At 44.9% G+C, this 19,985-nt stretch overlaps 1 protein-coding gene across 1 annotated transcript in view; it reads left to right on the top strand.

Moving 5' to 3' along the window:
- NOS2 (nitric oxide synthase 2) overlaps positions 1-7,050 on the top strand; it is a 115,751-nt gene extending 108,701 nt beyond the window's left edge. The window contains exons 25-26 of the mRNA XM_030222499.1: positions 3,024-3,218; positions 6,540-7,050. Coding sequence (XP_030078359.1) covers positions 3,024-3,218; positions 6,540-6,611 — 267 coding nt within the window. The 3' untranslated portion in view covers positions 6,612-7,050. The remainder of the gene's footprint in view (positions 1-3,023; positions 3,219-6,539) is intronic.
- Positions 7,051-19,985: the final 12,935 nt, after the last annotated feature.

Here is a 19,985-nt window from a genome sequence, read left to right as displayed (position 1 = left end):
CCTCTTTTATTTGTGGTGCTTTAGTTTCAAGGCCAATCGTCTGGAGACTTAAGGCTTGTCCTATCTGTCATCAGCTCGCTAGTTTAAAACAGGAGCTCAGTAAAGTAAAGCAGGAATTGGATGCACTTAAAGCAGCTTCTAGGACTGCACAGAATCATACCAACTTCTCACCACTGCCTCAAAGGATAAAACCACCTAAGAATAGATGGTTCACGGTAGGCTCAGGCAGACTTCTTTATGTGACACAGAAGCATCCGCCCTCACAAGTGTTGCCCCTAGAGAATTCTTTTGCTCCATTACAGCACTGTGATGTTCCTGAAAATAGAACTGAAGCCGAAGAAAAAGCAATGAAGGTGAAACAAAAAGATGCTAAGCATGTTCAATTTTCAGCGCCCTCTGTGCTAATCACATGCAGTCTTTTTCTTTTTTTTTGCTAGTTTCTATTTATTAATGACATGCAACAACATGGGATATATCATTTGGCATTTCTCCTGTCATTGCAATTTATCTGTATAAAGTTGTACAGATAACAATCCCCCAAATTCTATAAATGGTGCCTTACAGTGGGGGAAATAAGTATTTGATCCCTTGCTGATTTTGTAAGTTTGCCCACTGACAAAGACATGAGCAGCCCATAATTGAAGGGTAGGTTATTGGTAACAGTGAGAGATAGCACATCACAAATTAAATCCGGAAAATCACATTGTGGAAAGTATATGAATTTATTTGCATTCTGCAGAGGGAAATAAGTATTTGATCCCTCTGGCAAACAAGACCTAATACTTGGTGGCAAAACCCTTGTTGGCAAGCACAGCGGTCAGACGTCTTCTGTAGTTGATGATGAGGTTTGCACACATGTCAGGAGGAATTTTGGTCCACTCCTCTTTGCAGATCATCTCTAAATCATTAAGAGTTCTGGGCTGTCGCTTGGCAACTCGCAGCTTCAGCTCCCTCCATAAGTTTTCAATGGGATTAAGGTCTGGTGACTGGCTAGGCCACTCCATGACCCTAATGTGCTTCTTCCTGAGCCACTCCTTTGTTGCCTTGGCTGTATGTTTTGGGTCATTGTCGTGCTGGAAGACCCAGCCACGACCCATTTTTAAGGCCCTGGCGGAGGGAAGGAGGTTGTCACTCAGAATTGTACGGTACATGGCCCCATCCATTCTCCCATTGATGCGGTGAAGTAGTCCTGTGCCCTTAGCAGAGAAACACCCCCAAAACATAACATTTCCGCCTCCATGCTTGACAGTGGGGACGGTGTTCTTTGGGTCATAGGCAGCATTTCTCTTCCTCCAAACACGGCGAGTTGAGTTCATGCCAAAGAGCTCAATTTTTGTCTCATCTGACCACAGCACCTTCTCCCAATCACTCTCGGCATCATCCAGGTGTTCACTGGCAAACTTCAGACGGGCCGTCACATGTGCCTTCCGGAGCAGGGGGACCTTGCGGGCACTGCAGGATTGCAATCCGTTATGTCGTAATGTGTTACCAATGGTTTTCGTGGTGACAGTGGTCCCAGCTGCCTTGAGATCATTGACAAGTTTCCCCCTTGTAGTTGTAGGCTGATTTCTAACCTTCCTCATGATCAAGGATACCCCACGAGGTGAGATTTTGCGTGGAGCCCCAGATCTTTGTCGATTGACAGTCATTTTGTACTTCTTCCATTTTCTTACTATGGCACCAACAGTTGTCTCCTTCTCGCCCAGCGTCTTACTGATGGTTTTGTAGCCCATTCCAGCCTTGTGCAGGTGTATGATCTTGTCCCTGACATCCTTAGACAGCTCCTTGCTCTTGGCCATTTTGTAGAGGTTAGAGTCTGACTGATTCACTGAGTCTGTGGACAGGTGTCTTTCATACAGGTGACCATTGCCGACAGCTGTCTGTCATGCAGGTAACGAGTTGATTTGGAGCATCTACCTGGTCTGTAGGGGCCAGATCTCTTACTGGTTGGTGGGGGATCAAATACTTATTTCCCTCTGCAGAATGCAAATAAATTCATATACTTTCCACAATGTGATTTTCCGGATTTAATTTGTGATGTGCTATCTCTCACTGTTACCAATAACCTACCCTTCAATTATGGGCTGCTCATGTCTTTGTCAGTGGGCAAACTTACAAAATCAGCAAGGGATCAAATACTTATTTCCCCCACTGTATGTTGTGTGTGTTGATTTGGTCGCATGGCCAAATTGCATGTGCAACTTAATTGATTATCAAGCTAATCAGCACTGATAATTGGTACTTCAAAAACAATCAGCGCAGTGGCGTTCCTAGAGGGGCGCCCCCCCCCCCCGGCGAAAGGACACCCCCCCCACCCCAGTGAAAGAACCCCCCCCCCAGGTTACTTCCTGTTCCGGGGCAGAGGGAGCATGGAAACGAACGATGCTGACTGGCGCGTGGCACCCCCCTCCCCCCCCGTGGCGTGCTCCCAGGGCGGACCGCCCCCACTGCCCCCTCTTGGTACGCCACTGAATCAGCGGCACTAATTGGCTTTAATTAGAATTTACATGCACAACTTTCTAGGCATATTCTAGAACACGGTGCACGTAAATTCTAATGTGTGCAGTCAAAAAGGTTACCTGGCCATGGGTGTGGAATGGGCGGGCTGTGGGCGTTTCATAAAACTATGCGCACTATTATAGAATACACCCGATCTGCACCTAACTTAGGCGCATGGGTGAACCTACATTTTAGTCACAAGAACAGCGCATGAGCATATGCTATAAACTACATGTAACTTTAGGGTTTATAGAATCACACTAATCGTGTGGTTTTTCGGTGCCAATTTTTAAGGCACCATTTATAGAATTTGGCCCAATATATGATAACTTATCAATATAAACTTACAAATGGATAGTAAGTGGTCTGACTTGTATGGATAAACTAGCTAAAAATCCATATAAGGTTACATGCATAACTTATCATATTTTCTTTAAGCATTGGTCACTCTGCTGAATATTGACTTCCTGATTTCTTAGACCTCTGTAGCCTAGTATTTGTGACCAAACTTTCCTTTTTTTCAGACCTATGTTCAAGACATCCTTTGGAATGAACTTGAGGAAAACGTGCATCGGCTACTGCACAAGGATGGAGGACACCTTTACATCTGTGGGAACGTGCAAATGGCCAGAGATGTTGCACAGACGCTGAAGAAGATGACCATGAAAAAGCTCAAGCTAACTGAGGGTCAAGTAGAAGATTACTTCTTGCAACTAAAGGTATGGAAGACGCATACTTAGAATGGGAGAACATTGTTTGGTTCACATTCAAACCAGGAAGAAGCAGAAAACGGAATCAGAATGATTCCAAGGCTCCAACCTTCAGATTTGCCTGTAGTTTTAATTTCTTTTCAACCCAGATCACTCAGAGCTGAGGCTGAGACCTGGCTTTATGAACCTTCATTTACACTACTCAGGAAATTGTTTCCCTGTTTCATATCCTCTCACAGCTCAGTTCAGTCATTGTAGTGACAGTCTGAGCTGGGGACCATGTATCAAGCCTCCTTCTGGAATCCATCCAGTAGGTAAATAAGTATTGCCATACTGGGAAAGACCAAAGGTCCATCAAGCCCAGCATCCTGTTACAAACAGTGGCCAATCCAGGTCACAAATACCTGGCAAGATCCCAAAAAAGTACAAAACATTTTATATTGCTTACCCCAGAAATAGTGGATTTTCCCCAAGTCCATTTAATAATGGTCTATGGACTTTTCCTTTAGGAAGCTGTCCAACCCTTTTTTAAACTCCGCTAAGCTAACCACCTTTACCACATTCTCTAGCAACAAATTCCAGAGTTTAATTACACGTTGAGTGAAGAAAAATGTTCTCTGATTCATTTTAAATTTACTACATTGTAGCTTCATCGCCTGCCCCCTAGTCCTAGTGTTTTTGGAAAGCGTAAAGAGATGCTTCACATCTACCTGTTCAACTCCACTCATTATTTTATAGACCTCTATCATATCTCCCCTCAGCCGCCTTTTCGCCAAGCTGAAGGTGTCACTGTTATGCAATGATTGTCAGCTCTTGGGCTGGGGATGCTGCCACCACAGCATTCCATGTCTGAACTGGCCCAAGACACAGAAAACCTGACCCAGAAAATCAACCCAAGTCCCTGTGTATGGCAGTGCAGGCCATTGGCACTGAGGCACTAGATCAGCCCAGCTTGGATCTTTCTAATCTAATTCACAGGTCGATGCTCAGAACATAACGCGGGCACTAGAGACGATTAGCACTGGCATTAGTGAGTGCAGAATGCTCACAGGCCGGGCCGCCAAGAGACTAGGCTGGGCCCGGGGCAAGGCTGCCCTGCTTCCGCCCCCCACCGCCACCTGTCGCTCCCGCCGCCACTGCAGTCCGAGGTCTCACCTGCCTGCCTCCACGGCTGAGAGCCCCCTGCATTCAAGGCGGCAGTCGCAGATCGCCTCTCTTCGGGCCTTCCCTCCCTGTGTCCCTTCCTCGTCTGATGTAACTTCCGGTTTCTGCGAGGGCGTGACACAGGGAGGGAAGGCCCGAAGGGAGGCGATCTGTGACTGCTGCTTCGAATGCAGGGGCCTGACCCCTGCACCGGGCCCCCCTTGGAGGCCCGGGCCAGGGGAATTTTGTCCCCCCTGCCCCTCCCTCTCGGCGGCCCTGCTCACAGGACTCTAGCGTGGGAGACAATGAGGCATATTTTCAAAGCACTTAGCCTTCCAAAGTTCCATAGAAACCTATGGAACTTCGGAAGGCTAAGTGCTTTGAAAATGAGCCCCAGTGTGCATGCCAAATAGTAATCAAATAGTATGCAAATGTAGTCAACCGAATGTTAATGAGGTCACTTCCTATTCTCTCCCAGTGCTCAGAGAACAGCGCACAAAACAAAGCCACCCTTACTGCTGAAAACCTAATGCCTGTTTGGAGCAGGCATTAGGGTGTATGAAAAGAGGATTTCTCATGATTCTTTCTTAAAATCTGCTGGTTTTGATTTCTTTTGGAAGTGAAATAAAACCAGTGCAAGCCTGTAAGCACCGGTATTAAGAAATAAATGTGGACTAGTCTGAGCAAACTTGAAAGTAAAAGCATTTGATGGTGCCTGTCACAAAATACCTAGCCACCCACTGGGGCTACCCCACAGTCACTTAGAGGGTCTATCCCCAGCATAGGTCTGGTCCACCTGCACCTGCCACTTGTGCTGTACACTAGCATCTACCTCCCACCGACTGGGTCCCACCCACTTCTGGGCGAGTCTCCCACTCTCAAATTATCCCCAGTGATTTATAGGTTACTGGAGGCCACACTCCCAGTGGTCCCAGAGTTCCAAGAACGCACTCAAATACCCAGCACACAAACCACCAGGATTCTTAATCAGTCTAGACAAGCAGGGGCAATAAACTGAAAATTGTTTATTGTCACAGAACCTGAACAGTGAAACAGAAAGAGTGCAATCAGCAAACAGTAACAAGTAACTGAAATATGGATCAATTATAAAACTAACTAAACATCTGTTTACTTTCTAAATAGTACCTGGGGAGATCAGGACATATAGCTTTCACAAGTTATCAACTATAACTGTTTACAGGGGTTCAGCAAAAAGATATTTTTCTCTCTCTCTCTCTCCCTGGTTGAAACTGGAGGCAAATTCAGTAACTCTTGGGTAACTTCAAACTTCATGCCAATCAGAGATCAGAACAACATTTAAAAATAGCTGGCTACATCAGTGCAGACACTTCCTTTGTAACAGCTTTAAACATAAACATGCACCACCTGCTGGTCAAACTAGAGAAATACACATCAAGAAATAATACAAATTATAGGCTTAAAACCCACTGTTTTGTCACAAACACATGCTAAAATTTAGTGTGTGCTAACCATGTAGACACCCATAGGAATATTATGGGATTAACACGGTTAGCACGTGCTAATGCTTAGCGTGAGCTAAAAAGCACGGCTTAGTAAACAGGGCCCTAAGTCAATTAAAGAATGTGATGGAAATAAAATATATAATTCATCTTATGTTATGTTCTTGGATTACTGTAATGTGCTTTATTTGAATTTATCTGCTAAATTAGTGAGAAAATTGCAGTTCATTCAAATACAAAAAACAATAGTAACATTGAATGCAATGATTAAAAAGTGCTGCTAAAAATGTTATTTAGTTCACATAAATGTATCTAAATTGGTATAACAATGTATATGAATGTGTGTGTAATGTTCCAAAATGCTAATTTTTGTAGATATATAGATACTAGTAAAAAAGCCCCGTTTCTGATGCAAATGAAACGGGGGCTAGCAATGTTTTCTTCTGTGTGCATGTGGGAGTGTGTGTGTCCCTGCCCTCTGGCCTCTCTCCCCTCCCCCCTCTGAGTCCTTCACTGTTACAGAGCCAGCGATTTGATTTCGTGCTCTGCTGTTTTCCTTCACTGACTGTGTTACAGAGAGGGCGGGGCAGACGCTCATAGGGAAACTGGATATCTCGCCCCCTTCACACTTCCGGCTGGAGGCTTCATAGAAAGTTGGTGTTGCCTTTTATATAGAGAGATATATAATGCTTCTCTTTCTTTGCAGAGCCAGATGAGGTATCATGAAGACATATTTGGAGCAGTTTACAAACTGAATGAAAAAAAGGAGTTCCAATAAGGAGTTTGCTTCTATTATAAAACTGAGGTTCAAATTCTGAGGCTGCTGAACTGTAAATCGGTGATCGTTCCTGTGACTTCCACTTGGATGTTTTTTTTCTCTTTTGTTTGTTAAAGAAGAGCCCTAGCCTGTACGTACTGTATGATATTTCAAAAGAGTGCTCAGCAAGCAGTAATAATCACTCTGGATCAACCGAACCATGTGCTACCAAGCTCCGGAACGACCCTGCCACCTTCCAGAACCGTTGAGGATATTGTCATGAGGAACAGGATCCAATTGGATTGGGCAGCACGTGTGATGTCATCAGTGACAACATAGCCAACGTGGTCCACTCATGCTAATACACCGGGATCCCAGGGCAGATACTTATAGAGTGTGCTCACGATGTGAAGGCCAGCTGTAAAAGCTTTATGTGCGGAAATAGGCGTTTATACCATTGCACATACAGTGGTGGAAATAAGTATTTGATCCCTTGCTGATTTTGTAAGTTTGCCCACTGACAAAGACATGAGCAGCCCATAATTGAAGGGTAGGTTATTGGTAACAGTGAGAGATAGCACATCACAAATTAAATCCGGAAAATCACATTGTGGAAAGTATATGAATTTATTTGCATTCTGCAGAGGGAAATAAGTATTTAATCCCTCTGGCAAACAAGACCTAATACTTGGTGGCAAAACCCTTGTTGGCAAGCACAGCGGTCAGACGTCTTCTGTAGTTGATGATGAGGTTTGCACACATGTCAGGAGGAATTTTGGTCCACTCCTCTTTGCAGATCATCTCTAAATCATTAAGAGTTCTGGGCTGTCGCTTGGCAACTCGCATCTTCAGCTCCCTCCATAAGTTTTCAATGGGATTAAGGTCTGGTGACTGGCTAGGCCACTCCATGACCCTAATGTGCTTCTTCCTGAGCCACTCCTTTGTTGCCTTGGCTGTATGTTTTGGGTCATTGTCGTGCTGGAAGACCCAGCCACGACCCATTTTTAAGGCCCTGGCGGAGGGAAGGAGGTTGTCACTCAGAATTGTACGGTACATGGCCCCATCCATTCTCCCATTGATGCGGTGAAGTAGTCCTGTGCCCTTAGCAGAGAAACACCCCCAAAACATAACATTTCCACCTCCATGCTTGACAGTGGGGACGGTGTTCTTTGGGTCATAGGCAGCATTTCTCTTCCTCCAAACACGGCGAGTTGAGTTCATGCCAAAGAGCTCAATTTTTGTCTCATCTGACCACAGCACCTTCTCCCAATCACTCTCGGCATCATCCAGGTGTTCACTGGCAAACTTCAGACGGGCCGTCACATGTGCCTTCCGGAGCAGGGGGACCTTGCGGGCACTGCAGGATTGCAATCCGTTATGTCGTAATGTGTTACCAATGGTTTTCGTGGTGACAGTGGTCCCAGCTGCCTTGAGATCATTGACAAGTTCCCCCCTTGTAGTTGTAGGCTGATTTCTAACCTTCCTCATGATCAAGGATACCCCACGAGGTGAGATTTTGCGTGGAGCCCCAGATCTTTGTCGATTGACAGTCATTTTGTACTTCTTCCATTTTCTTACTATGGCACCAACAGTTGTCTCCTTCTCGCCCAGCGTCTTACTGATGGTTTTGTAGCCCATTCCAGCCTTGTGCAGGTGTATGATCTTGTCCCTGACATCCTTAGACAGCTCCTTGCTCTTGGCCATTTTGTAGAGGTTAGAGTCTGACTGATTCACTGAGTCTGTGGACAGGTGTCTTTCATACAGGTGACCATTGCCGACAGCTGTCTGTCATGCAGGTAACGAGTTGATTTGGAGCATCTACCTGGTCTGTAGGGGCCAGATCTCTTACTGGTTGGTGGGGGATCAAATACTTATTTCCCTCTGCAGAATGCAAATAAATTCATATACTTTCCACAATGTGATTTTCCGGATTTAATTTGTGATGTGCTATCTCTCACTGTTACCAATAACCTACCCTTCAATTATGGGCTGCTCATGTCTTTGTCAGTGGGCAAACTTACAAAATCAGCAAGGGATCAAATACTTATTTCCCCCACTGTATAGTTACAGACTTATACAGCCTGTCATCGAGTTACTTTAGCCAGGGTGGGGTAGGTGAGGGTTTGCCCTTTACAGAATATGTCTGCGTCCATATAAATTAAAGCTGAGGAAATCTGGACATGCTTACGAGCAGGTGTAAAGGCAAGCACACGAATTCCCTGGGGCCATTTTCAAATACAAATATGCACATACTTTCATTTAGAAAATTTGCCAGTAGCCTCTCCTGTGTCATGGTGTGCCCAGAATGAAGTTTTACGGTTTGCAACTGTTTTTATTTATTTATTTCGATTGTAAACTGCTTTGCTGTATTCCAAAAAAGCGGGGTATCAAGCAGTTTATGCCCCGGGGGGAGAGGGAAGGGGGGAACCTGTTTATACTGCTTTGATGTGCACTCTATTATGAAATTACCCCCAAAGGGTCAATATTCAAAGTGAGTTAGCCAGCCAGAAATTTCAGTTAGCGCCAAACTGAAAATCAGCTGTTTTGGGGGCATGCCGGGGATGGAGTTAGTACTTGGCTGGATAAGTTCTGATATTCAGTACTTAAGTGGCCAGGTTGACCACAAAAAAGTCAGTTCTATCTTCATGCCAATTAAGCGCTGAGTATCTCACTCAACCAGCTACGCGTTAGCCGGCTCCAGGACGTGGCCCAGCATTGAATTTCTGGGTTTTACGCCGGCAGCCGCTGGCTGGATATCAGGCCCAAAATGTTTTAATATAGGTTTGAATGTATTGTCATGTACACTTTTAAAATATTCAGCCCCGTTTTAGATAGAACCTAGAAATCAGAACGGACTCATCTAGGTCAGGATGTGTACAATACTAGTTTCATTTTAGAAAACGGCCTGCCCGCATCGAGCCTTTTCTAAAGTGTATGCAGGATGTGTTGAAAACCTGGACAGAAAAGCATTGCAAATTACATCTGGCAGTTGGTATTCTACAATCTACAAGTATAGATATCAGCACTTTTATTTTGGTACAATAGGTATTTTTCTGTCACCAAAAGTCTTACACTCTAAAAGGGGAATTCTCTGAGTGCAGGTAGTTAACTGCGCCATGGACATATAAGTGCATGGAAAACAGCACTTTTGTGTGTAAGTGTTACTTTGTAAGATAGCACTTAACTGCATGGGATGTACACACGGGCAGGGCATAGCTGCGTCTCCAATTCACGTACCTAACTTTGATAGAATCCTGTAAGTCGTACACTTTGCATGGTGCGCATAGATGCACTCATGTACTCCTGTCACTGACATGGGGGTAAAGAAGTAACTTGTCTCATAGCATTTGCAAAGTACATACTGTAAAGAATTTGCAGGGGTTTCAAAATAACATTTCATGATGTCTGTCCCCTTCCCCATGCTGGCTTAACCCCTTTTTCGTCAGTGGCTAAAAACATGCACATTGTTTCCTTTGCCCGCTAGGAGAATGTACCAAGCTAGCCGTTTTGTTTAGGGGGGGAGTAGCTTAATGGCTAGTGCAGTGGCCTGAGAATCAGGGGAACTGGGTTCAGTTCCCACTGCAGCTCCTTGTGACTCTGGGCAAGTCACTTAACCCTCCATTGCCCCAGGTACAAAATAATGACCTGTATATAATAGTAAACCAGTGCCATACCCACCCAACATTACAGCACCCTTGTTAAGGCTGGGTGGTAGGGATCCCCATGCCCAGCCAGTTGAAGAGGTCCCGCTCTGGTAGCCCAGAACGCTCCCATACTCGCTGCAGCTGGTGGCAGGGCTGCCGAGAGGTGGGGGCGGGGGGGGGGACAAAATTCTCCGGGCTTCCAAGAGGGGCTCAGCGCCGCAGTCCCCTCCACCCACCCCCCTCCTCTGTCTACCACCAGGCCGGGCCCCCCTGAATTAAAATCATAGCGCCTCACCTCGACCTCGCTGCATGTGAAAGAAGCAGAGCAGTCTGCAGATCGCCTCCCTTCGGGCCTTCCCTCCCTGTGTCCTGCCCTCGAGGGCAGGACACAGGAAGGAAAGGCCCGAAGGGAGGCGATCTGCAGACTGCCGCTGCTGCGTTTCTTTCACACGGAGCGAGATCGAGGTGAGACGCTATGATTTTAATTCAGGGGGACCCGGCTCGGTGGTGGACGGGGGGGGGGGGGGGGGGGCGGTGATGATGATGACCTCGGGGGGGGGGGGGGGCAGCCTTGCCCCAGACCGGGCCCAGTCTCTCGGCGGCCCTGGCTGGTGGCACTCTCTAAATATTTGCAGTAGTTGCTCCAGGGCAAACTGTTGATATTTTCCAGCAGTGAGCTATGTACAAGACAAAAAATATATATCAAATACTTTTCAGGGCCCCCGACAGGACTGGGATGTTTCAGTCTGCTGTCCTTGCTATAATAAGGACCCTGACTCACTGGTAGTTCTTATCTTATTTTACTCCCCCGTTGCAATTTTGGAGCAATGCTGAAACATATCTTGTTATAGCTCTTTATTGTGATTAAAACAACCCGTTTGATCTGATTTTTTTTTTTACTGCAAAAATCCCATTTTACATAAATCTAGTACTGTTTTCACTGATTTTCATTATAATTTCATAATAGCACACAGAGGGCCCTGTTTGCTAAGCATCGCTAAGGGTGTGCTAGCATTTTTAGCACGCACTAAACGCTAAAGTCGCCCATATGGCATGTGCTAAAAACGCTAACGCACCTTAGTAAACTGGGCCCAGTTTTGATCCTACAAATTTCGTAACTAGACCGGGCTTCCTCTCCGTACCCCCTAGAACCAAGTTATCCACTGCACACACTGTGAAAAGATCCACAGCCTCAATTTCCTGCCTCTCCGGTACTTCTTGCTCGTCACAGGAAAACCTGATAAAATGCTTTGCATGGATTTTCTCCTTTTTTAAAAAAGATATAAATACTGATCAATTCCTGGGGAAACTATAATAAGAACTGAAAATGAAGAACCTTGTGCACAACAGTGATTTTGTATTTGATGTTATTAATGCTAACTTATTCGATATTTCTTTATTTAAGAACTCGGTGTACTGCTCGCATTCATTGCAAAGCAATCACAGATCCACCAAGTGTTTCTACTTCAAAAGCATTGCCTTATTTGTAAATTATATTTGTAAGTGTAACAATATAAATGTATATTTTCTAATATTTAGCTAAACTATTTTATTATCTAACTGTATATTGTCTTTTGTACTGTAATTGTTAAAGGCCAGTTTACCCAAGGTGTCTTCCCAATCTGTGTCTGCGGACAACACCTCTGGAAAATGGGAATCTTAATCATTGAAAAAAAAAATGTTTATGCACCTGGTCACACTGGAGAGAATCTGGCTGGTCCAGAAGTCCTTTTTTTCAGTTACCTTGTGCTTGGGTTGGTGGCATATGACAGAATTATGTTATGCTGGAAAACATTTCTCAAGCTTATCTAAAGACATTTGCATTTACTTTCATCACCCCACTCACTTCTCTTTTTTAAAAAATATTATCACAACAACATTCAGAAACAAAAGCCATCCCTGCAGATAAATCTGGAAAGAGCTAGACGGCTTTGCATAGTCCCCAGAGAACCTATGGTTAGCTCAGTGATTTCCAGTTCCCTCCTAGAGGGTACACCAAGCCAATGAGGTTTTTAGGATTTTCATATGGAATACGCATGAGATAGAGTTGCTTACATGACAGGTCTAGAGCATGAAAATCTCTCTTGTGCAAATTCATCACCAAATATCTTCAATTCCAGGCTAGTTAGGGAGTGACAAATTTGGCACTGGGTTAGCTAAAGGGGAGAAATGGAGCCCCCCCCCCCCCCAAAAGTACAACTTCAAAGAACTGGTAGCTCTGAAAACTACCTGTAGGGAATTTTAGGCTGAACACAAGTATACTCCAGTTAGGAAATATACTATTAGAGCTTGGACGATTTTAATTTCTGTCAAACTGATCTCATTCATTTAAAAGCAAAATGATAGAAAACAACGTTATTGATAATTGTTGTATTATTCCTGTGTTCTGTGTGCTTTAGTAGAAAGACAGAGTAATATCGCTTGCAATGTAATTTTGCATATACCTCATTTAGGGCCCTGCATTATAGGTGTGTTAGTGTTTTTAACACGTGTTAACTATGTACGCAGGTTAACCGTGTACATGCCTACAATATCTCTATAGGTGCCTACACAGTTAGCGCACACTCTAATTGTAGGTGTGTTAAAAAAAACCTAACGCACCTTAGTAAACAGGGCCTTTATAGCTGGCATCTGGAAGAAATCTCTAAAGTATGCTAGGCATCAGGGCCGGTCTTAGGCAGAGGCGACCAAGGCGGCCGCATAGGGCCCCGCGCCTAAGGGGGCCCCGCTCTGCCTCCCTTCCGACCTCTGCTCGCCTCGGATGACTGTCCGCATCATTCATGATGATCCCGCGGCTCGGCCACTCCACTTCTGGGGAGGGGAGGTTTCATGATGGCATTGTGCTTATTATTTCAATCAGTTTTTTTGTACACGTTTAGCTTCATTTGTCTTTATTTGAAATTTCATAAGTAAAAAAAATTTCTAAAAATGGAATAATCTTATCAATGGGGTGGAGCTAGGGAGGGGCTAGGATGGGGCCCCACCAAATTGGTCTGCACAGGGCCCCGCACTTGCTAAGACCGGCCCTGCTAGGCATAACTGAATTGGCCAAATGGTCCTTAACTGCACACTAGGTAGATATGTTAATTTACTTTCCATTCTTTAATGTCACTTTCTACTTTCCTCATGGTGAAAGCTGTTGCTTCTTGAAAAACTGTGTTCAGTGTTTGCATTTTCAAAAGTGTAAATGCCTTTCTAGTTCATCACTTGTGTTCAAGTGGAAATAGGCAATCCATTGTCAGTTTGTTTTGAAAAGAACTTAAATTCTAATGTGATGCTTTTTCAGTATTTTTTTCCACAAAATAAATCCATCAGTATTTTGTAAGCTTTTATTTCTAATGTGATTATTTTATATTTTTGTTTGAAAATAGAAACATCAAAGAATTTTGGTGTCTTGTTCTCTGTTCTACTATGGCTTGATGTAGCAGTGCCGGCAAAAAAATATTTAAATAGTTCAGCCAGTAATCAAAACAAACAAAATCATTAAACTTCCTTTGAGGCAACACTAGGGTGTGAGCGTGAAGCTTTTAATATTTCCTCTTACTTGGCTACATGCATCATTGTCAATGTAATTAAATCGGGGAAACTGCCTTGCCAGTGCTTCACATGGGGCTTCCTAAACCTCTCCTGGGGACCCCCACAGCCAGTCAGGTTTTCAGGATAACTACAATGAATCTGCATCTGATAAATTTGCATATGTTGAATTTCCAGTGTATATGAATTAATCTCATGCATCTGTTGTAGGGATCCTGGGGGATCCCCAAGAGAGGGCTGGGAAGCCCTGGCTTATCAGAATGCCATAAAAACATTACTTGGATATGCTTAAAGCAGGAATACGTACACTGGAGAATGGTTTTAGGGAAGGATGAATTATAAACAACAGGGACTGGGGGAAGAACTATGATAAAAGTTCCACATTAGTTACCCTCAAGATATTAAGGATAAAAAGGAAGGAAACCTAGGAGCGAAATCAAAAAGGCACTAAGGGGCCCCTTTACTAAGCTGTGGTAAAAAGTGGCTTGCGCTAGTTTTGAAATTGGTGCATGCTGGGCATCCAGTCTGCCCATCCTCTGAACCCCTAATTCTTCCTGTTCCTAAGCGATCCCGCATGCTTATCCCATGCCTTTTTAAATTCTGGAACAGTCCTCGACTCCACCACCTCCACCGGGAGGCTATTCCACGCCTCCACCACCCTTTCTGTGAAATAATACTTCCTTAGGTTACTCCTAAGCCTATTCCCTCCTAACTTTGTCACCTGCCCCCTCATTCCAGAGCTCTCCTTCATTTGAAAAACACTCTCTTCCTGTACATAAATGCCCTTGAGATATTTAAACGTCTCTATCATGTCTCCTCTCTCCCTCCTCTCTTCCAGCGTATACATGTTGAGGTTCATAAGCCTGTCCCTATAATTTTTGCATTCAAGACCGCTTACTAATTTCGTAGCCACCCTCTGGACTGACTCCATCCTGTTTATATCTTTCCGTAGGTGCGGTCTCCAGTACTCCAAATGGGGCCTCACTAGAGACTTATACAACGGCACTATCACCTCTTTTTTTCCTGCTGGTCATGCCTCTCTTTATGCACCCAAGCATCCTTCTGGCTTTGACCAGTAAATGGGGCAGGAAATGACTAAGCACTAATATTAAAATTAGCATGTGGCTAATTACTGCCTGAGCCCTTACTGCCACCTATTTTAGAAGGCAGTAAGTGCTCACTTGCTACTTGTGTGGTAGTCGGGCAGCACGCGACAATGTGGCTGCGTTGCCAATTACCTCCTGGAATGCCCCCCACAGTAGAAAATAGAAAAATATTTTCTACCGTGGGAAACGGCACGTGACAACTTCGGAACTACTGCCAGGTGCCCCTGCTACCCCGGCGGTAGGGTCGATTTGGCGCACGCTACCCATACGGTAGCTCTACTGCAACTTAGTAAAAGGGTCCCTAAAGGACAGCCAAGAAATATTTATTTATTTATTTTCGAGCACTTATACCCCACTTTTCCCACAGAATGCAGGCTCAAAGTGGCTTACAAGAGACTGGAAAGGCTAACGCCAAACCAGAAAAAGTACACATATAATAGTTAAACAGAGAAATAGAGGGGAGAAAAAGACAAAAAGAGGAGAGATAAGTCCAAACTGGTCTGTCCATTTGATGTGAAGGTGGCGACACGCTGTGACAGAATATGGTAGAATATGCCTAGAAATTTGTGCATGTAGATTCTAATTAAAGCCAATTAGTGCGGCCAATTGTTTAAGTACCAATTATCGGTGCTGATTGGCTTATTAATCAATGAAGCTATGCACGCAATTTGGCCACGTGGCCAAATTAACACACACAACTTAAGACACCATTTATAGAATTTTGGAGAAAATGCTATGGCAGAGTTTGGGTGAGTCAAAGGTTTAGTTTTGTGGCTGTTTTAAAAGTGGGTAGGTTTGGGGGCGTTTGGTTGTGCTTTTCAGGCTCTCAACACTAATGCCAGTGGCTGAGGGCATGTTTTAATTTTTATGAGTGACAGGGGGTTTGGATTTTTTTGTGTGAAGAAATGTGGTATCATTTTGTACCTTTTATTTTAAATTTGGCAAATAGAGCCATATCCACCCTAGACTGGGCAACATTTCAAAAACCTACATGGCCCAATTAAAAAGAGTCCCTTTAACTGTTATTGAAATATTTGCAGTAATGCTCCAGGGCAAACTGTTGGTATTTTCCAGCAATGGGCGATGTACAGGAAAAACAAATATTTAAAATACTTTTCAGGACTGGGATGTTTCAGTCTGCTGTCTTTGCTGTAATAAGGACCCTGACTCACTATTGGATCTTAACTTCATTTTTGCAAGCGCTTTGGTGATTATTAGTGGTATGTAATCTCTTTAAAAATCCATATGATGACTAGCAGAGCAAATTCATCAAGACTCATTCCAGAATCATCCAGATGGTTCATTTTTACCCAGCTCTTGTGCTTTTCAGATGCCAACTTCAATTAAGCTAGCTTAAATGACAGTGCAGGCCAGTGGAAGCCGCCAAGATTAATTTCCAGAGGCTTGAAGCGGGTACAGTTAGATGCAGGCGATAGAAGCTGTGGAATGAAGGCAGCAAAGAAACAGATCCATCTGTACCCTCATCCCAGCTGCATTTCTGCACAGGCACCTGTAGCTCGTTGGCAGTGGCCCCAAGTCTCACATTCTTCAGGTCTCAAAGCTAGCTTTGTATCTGTCTTTGTATGACAGCTTTCAGGATTCTCCACTCTCCTACATTTTTTTGTCTGTTCTTCCTCTCTTAAGTTTCTTTGTTCCATTTTATGTTTCAAATTTGTATTTATTGGTGAATTTGGGGGGAGATTCTATATATATAGACAAAACCGAACTCTTTATACTAGACTGATAACCTTCGTTGCTATTAATGAAAGTTACGCAGTACGCACTACCACTTTATTTCTCACGCCGGAAATGAACTCTCTATAGTTGATTAACTTATTTTATAATTCACTCTATCATTCAGGAACTTCAATGCAATACCACTTTACTACTACTACTATTTAGCATTTCTATAGCGCTGCCAGGGTTACGCAGCGCTGTACAAGTTTAAACATGGGGAAGGACAGTCCCTGCTCAAGAGAGCTTACAATCTAAAGGTAAAAACTATGTAGTCAGTGTAGGTATCAGGAATGGGAAGGTGGTTAGGCACCAAAAGCAAGGGGGAAGAGATGGGCCTTGAGTAAGGACTTGAAAATGGGCAGGGAGGGCGCATGGCGTATGGGCTCAGGAAGTCTGTTCCAGGCATAAGGTGATGCGAGGAAGAAGGGGCGGAGTCTGGAGTTAGCGGTGGTGGAGAAGGGTACAGAAAGGAGTGATTTGTCCTGAGAGCGGAGGTTACGGGTGGGAACATATGGGGAGAGGAGGGAAGAGAGGTAATGGGGGGCTGCAGATTGAGTGCACTTGAAGGTCAATAGGAGAAGCTTGAACTGTATACAGTAGCGGATCGGGAGCCAGTGAAGCGACTTGAGGAGAGGAGTGATATGAGGGTATCGGTTCACGCGGTAGATAAGACGTGCGGCGGAGTTTTGGACAGATTGATGGGGGGATAGGTGGCTAAGCGGGAGGCCAGCGAGGAGAAGGTTGCAATAGTCAAGACGAGAGGTAACGAGCGATTGGACGAGGGTTCGGGTGGCTGTTCAGAGAGGAACGGGCGAATTTTGCTAATATTATAGAGGAAGAAGCGACAGGTCTTAGCAATACCACTTTGTATTCTACTTTACCATTTATGCGCCTTAACGCAATACCACTTGTAATTCTCTATCCGGAAACGGCGATCGCCATTACGGCATAATGTAAGCCACATTGAGCCTGCAAATTGGTGGGAAAATGTGGGATACAAATGCAACAAATAAATAAATATATGACACCTAAAAATATTGACGCTGACATCAGTGTCAACTATGTGTATTCTAAGCGCCTAGATTTAGGCACGGGATACAGAACACGTTTAGTAGATATCTCAGTGCCTAAAACGACACACATCCATTTACACCAATGAAAACGAGGCAAAAATACCAGCACACAGATTTACGCACACTGGGCTGCATCCTATAACTACGCACATAAATTTCAGAACGCCCACGAAATGGCCATTTCTTCGCCTATAACCATGCCCCTCTTTGCTTGCACGTGTTAGAAGTTTGGCACACTTTCTTACAGAATACGTTTAGTGAGTTGCGTGCCTAAATTCTAATCAGTGCCAATTCGTGCTCATTATTGCTTAAAGTGCTGTTGTCAGAACTCATTAGCTTGATAAGGGGCCCTTTTACAAAGGTGTGGGAGGGGCCTACGTGTGTAAAGTGTGCACCAAATCAGCACTTGAGCTGGGCGGTAATTCCAAATTTGGCGCCCGCCGAATCCTGTGGTAGAAAATAATTTTCTATTTCCTACTGCAGGCTGCTTACCTGGTGGTAAATAGCAGTTGGCGAGCGCGAGAGGCCTTACTGCTAGGTCAACGGGTGGTGGTAAGATCTCAGGCCGAAAATGGATGCTCGCTGGTTTCAATTTTAACGCACATCTATTTTCTGGCACCTTAAAAAAAAAAAAGGCCCCTTTTCCTAGACACAGTAAAAAATGGCCCAGCGCATGTCCAAAAGATGTGCTCACACTACTGCAGGCCACATTTTACTGTGGCTTAGTAAAAGGACCCCTAAGCTTGTTGTTACGCATTGTTATAGAATCCGCGCCATGATCTCTAGGCGCGCTATATAGAATCCAGGGTTTATGTTTCACACTTTATCTGGCATAAATAGAAATAAAACAAAAGAAAGGAAAATAAAGTGATAACCTTTTTTTTTTTATTGGACTAACAATATATTTTTTACATAGTAACATAGTAGATGACGGCAGAAAAAGACCTGCACGGTCCATCCAGTCTGCCCAACAAGACAACTCATGTGTGCTACTTTTGTGTATACCCTACTTTGATTTGTACCTGTGCTCTTTAGGGCACAGACCGTATAAGTCTGCCCAGCACTAGCCCCGCCTCCCAACCACTGGCTCTGGCATAGACCGTATAAGTCTGCCCAGCACTATCCCCGCCTCCCACCACCGGCTCTGGCACAGACCGTATAAGTCTGCCCAGCGCTATCCCTGCCTCCCAACCTCCAGTCCCGCCTCCCACCACTGGCTCTGGCACAGACCGTATAAGTCTGCCCCGCACTATCCCCGCCTCCCAACCTCCAGCCCCGCCTCCCACTACCGGCTCTGCTATCCAATCTCGGTTAAGCTCCTGAGGATCCTTTCCTTCTGAACAGGATTCCTTTATGTTTATCCCACGCATGTTTGAATTCCGTTACCGTTTTCCTCTCCACCACCTCCCGCGGGTTTTGCCTTTGACAATCTTTCAAAGGCAGAGCTCTTTTCAGGTCAGGTATGAGATACGATATGACAATATCAAAATATATATAGCTGAACATGAAAAGCATTCCAATGACAGTCTCAAGGGAAAGGTAGGGGTTATGGGGGGGGGGGGGGGGGGGGGGGGCAGGGCAGTGACATAGAGAAACAAATAGATAGGTAACTGTAGTTAGTGATGCTTCTTGTTGCCTTTGGTATTGAGTTTCACCATTTGGAGCCCAGGTAGCTGAAATCTCCTTTGTAGATGTTTCTGTAGTTAAATTTCTGCAGTTGGGTAGGGGGGTCTTTTACTTAGGCACGCTGCGAATTGAAATTGCTGCCATTCTTTAAGATAAGTGTGGAGCTACTATGCACGTTTGATATTTATTTTATTGCACCAGAGAGTATTTTTGCTAAAGAAAAAAGCACTATTATCAAACATATAAACGGCGAGTGACCGTACTCACTCGCAAATGCGCAGTAGAGACCTTCTCTGCCCTGCCCCCGCGTCAATACGTGATGACGGGGGGCGGAACACAGAGGGTCTGTACTGCGCATTTCTGAGGGAGGGACACCGCCGTCTAACGCTCCCCCCACCCGAGTCGCCACCGCCCCGCCACCCACCTTCTACCCGGTCAGGCCCTCGCTCCACTATTGAAACAGCGAGGGTCCGGGAACGCAGCACTGAGCTCTGCTGAGCTGCCGACATCGCCCTTCGTTCTTCTTCTCTGCCTCTGTCCCGCCCTCGACGACGTTACGTCACACGAGGGCGGGACAGGCAGAGAAGAAGAACGAAGGCCGACGTCGGCAGCTCAGCAGAGCTCAGTGCTGCGTTCCCGGACCCTCGCTGTTTCAATAGCGGAGCGAGGGCCCGG

Source organism: Microcaecilia unicolor, chromosome 13, assembly GCF_901765095.1.
Source record: "Microcaecilia unicolor chromosome 13, aMicUni1.1, whole genome shotgun sequence".
In the NCBI taxonomy this organism is placed as follows: domain Eukaryota; kingdom Metazoa; phylum Chordata; class Amphibia; order Gymnophiona; family Siphonopidae; genus Microcaecilia; species Microcaecilia unicolor.
Note: the sequence above shows the minus strand (reverse complement) of the source record. Positions and strands in the feature narration are given on the sequence as shown.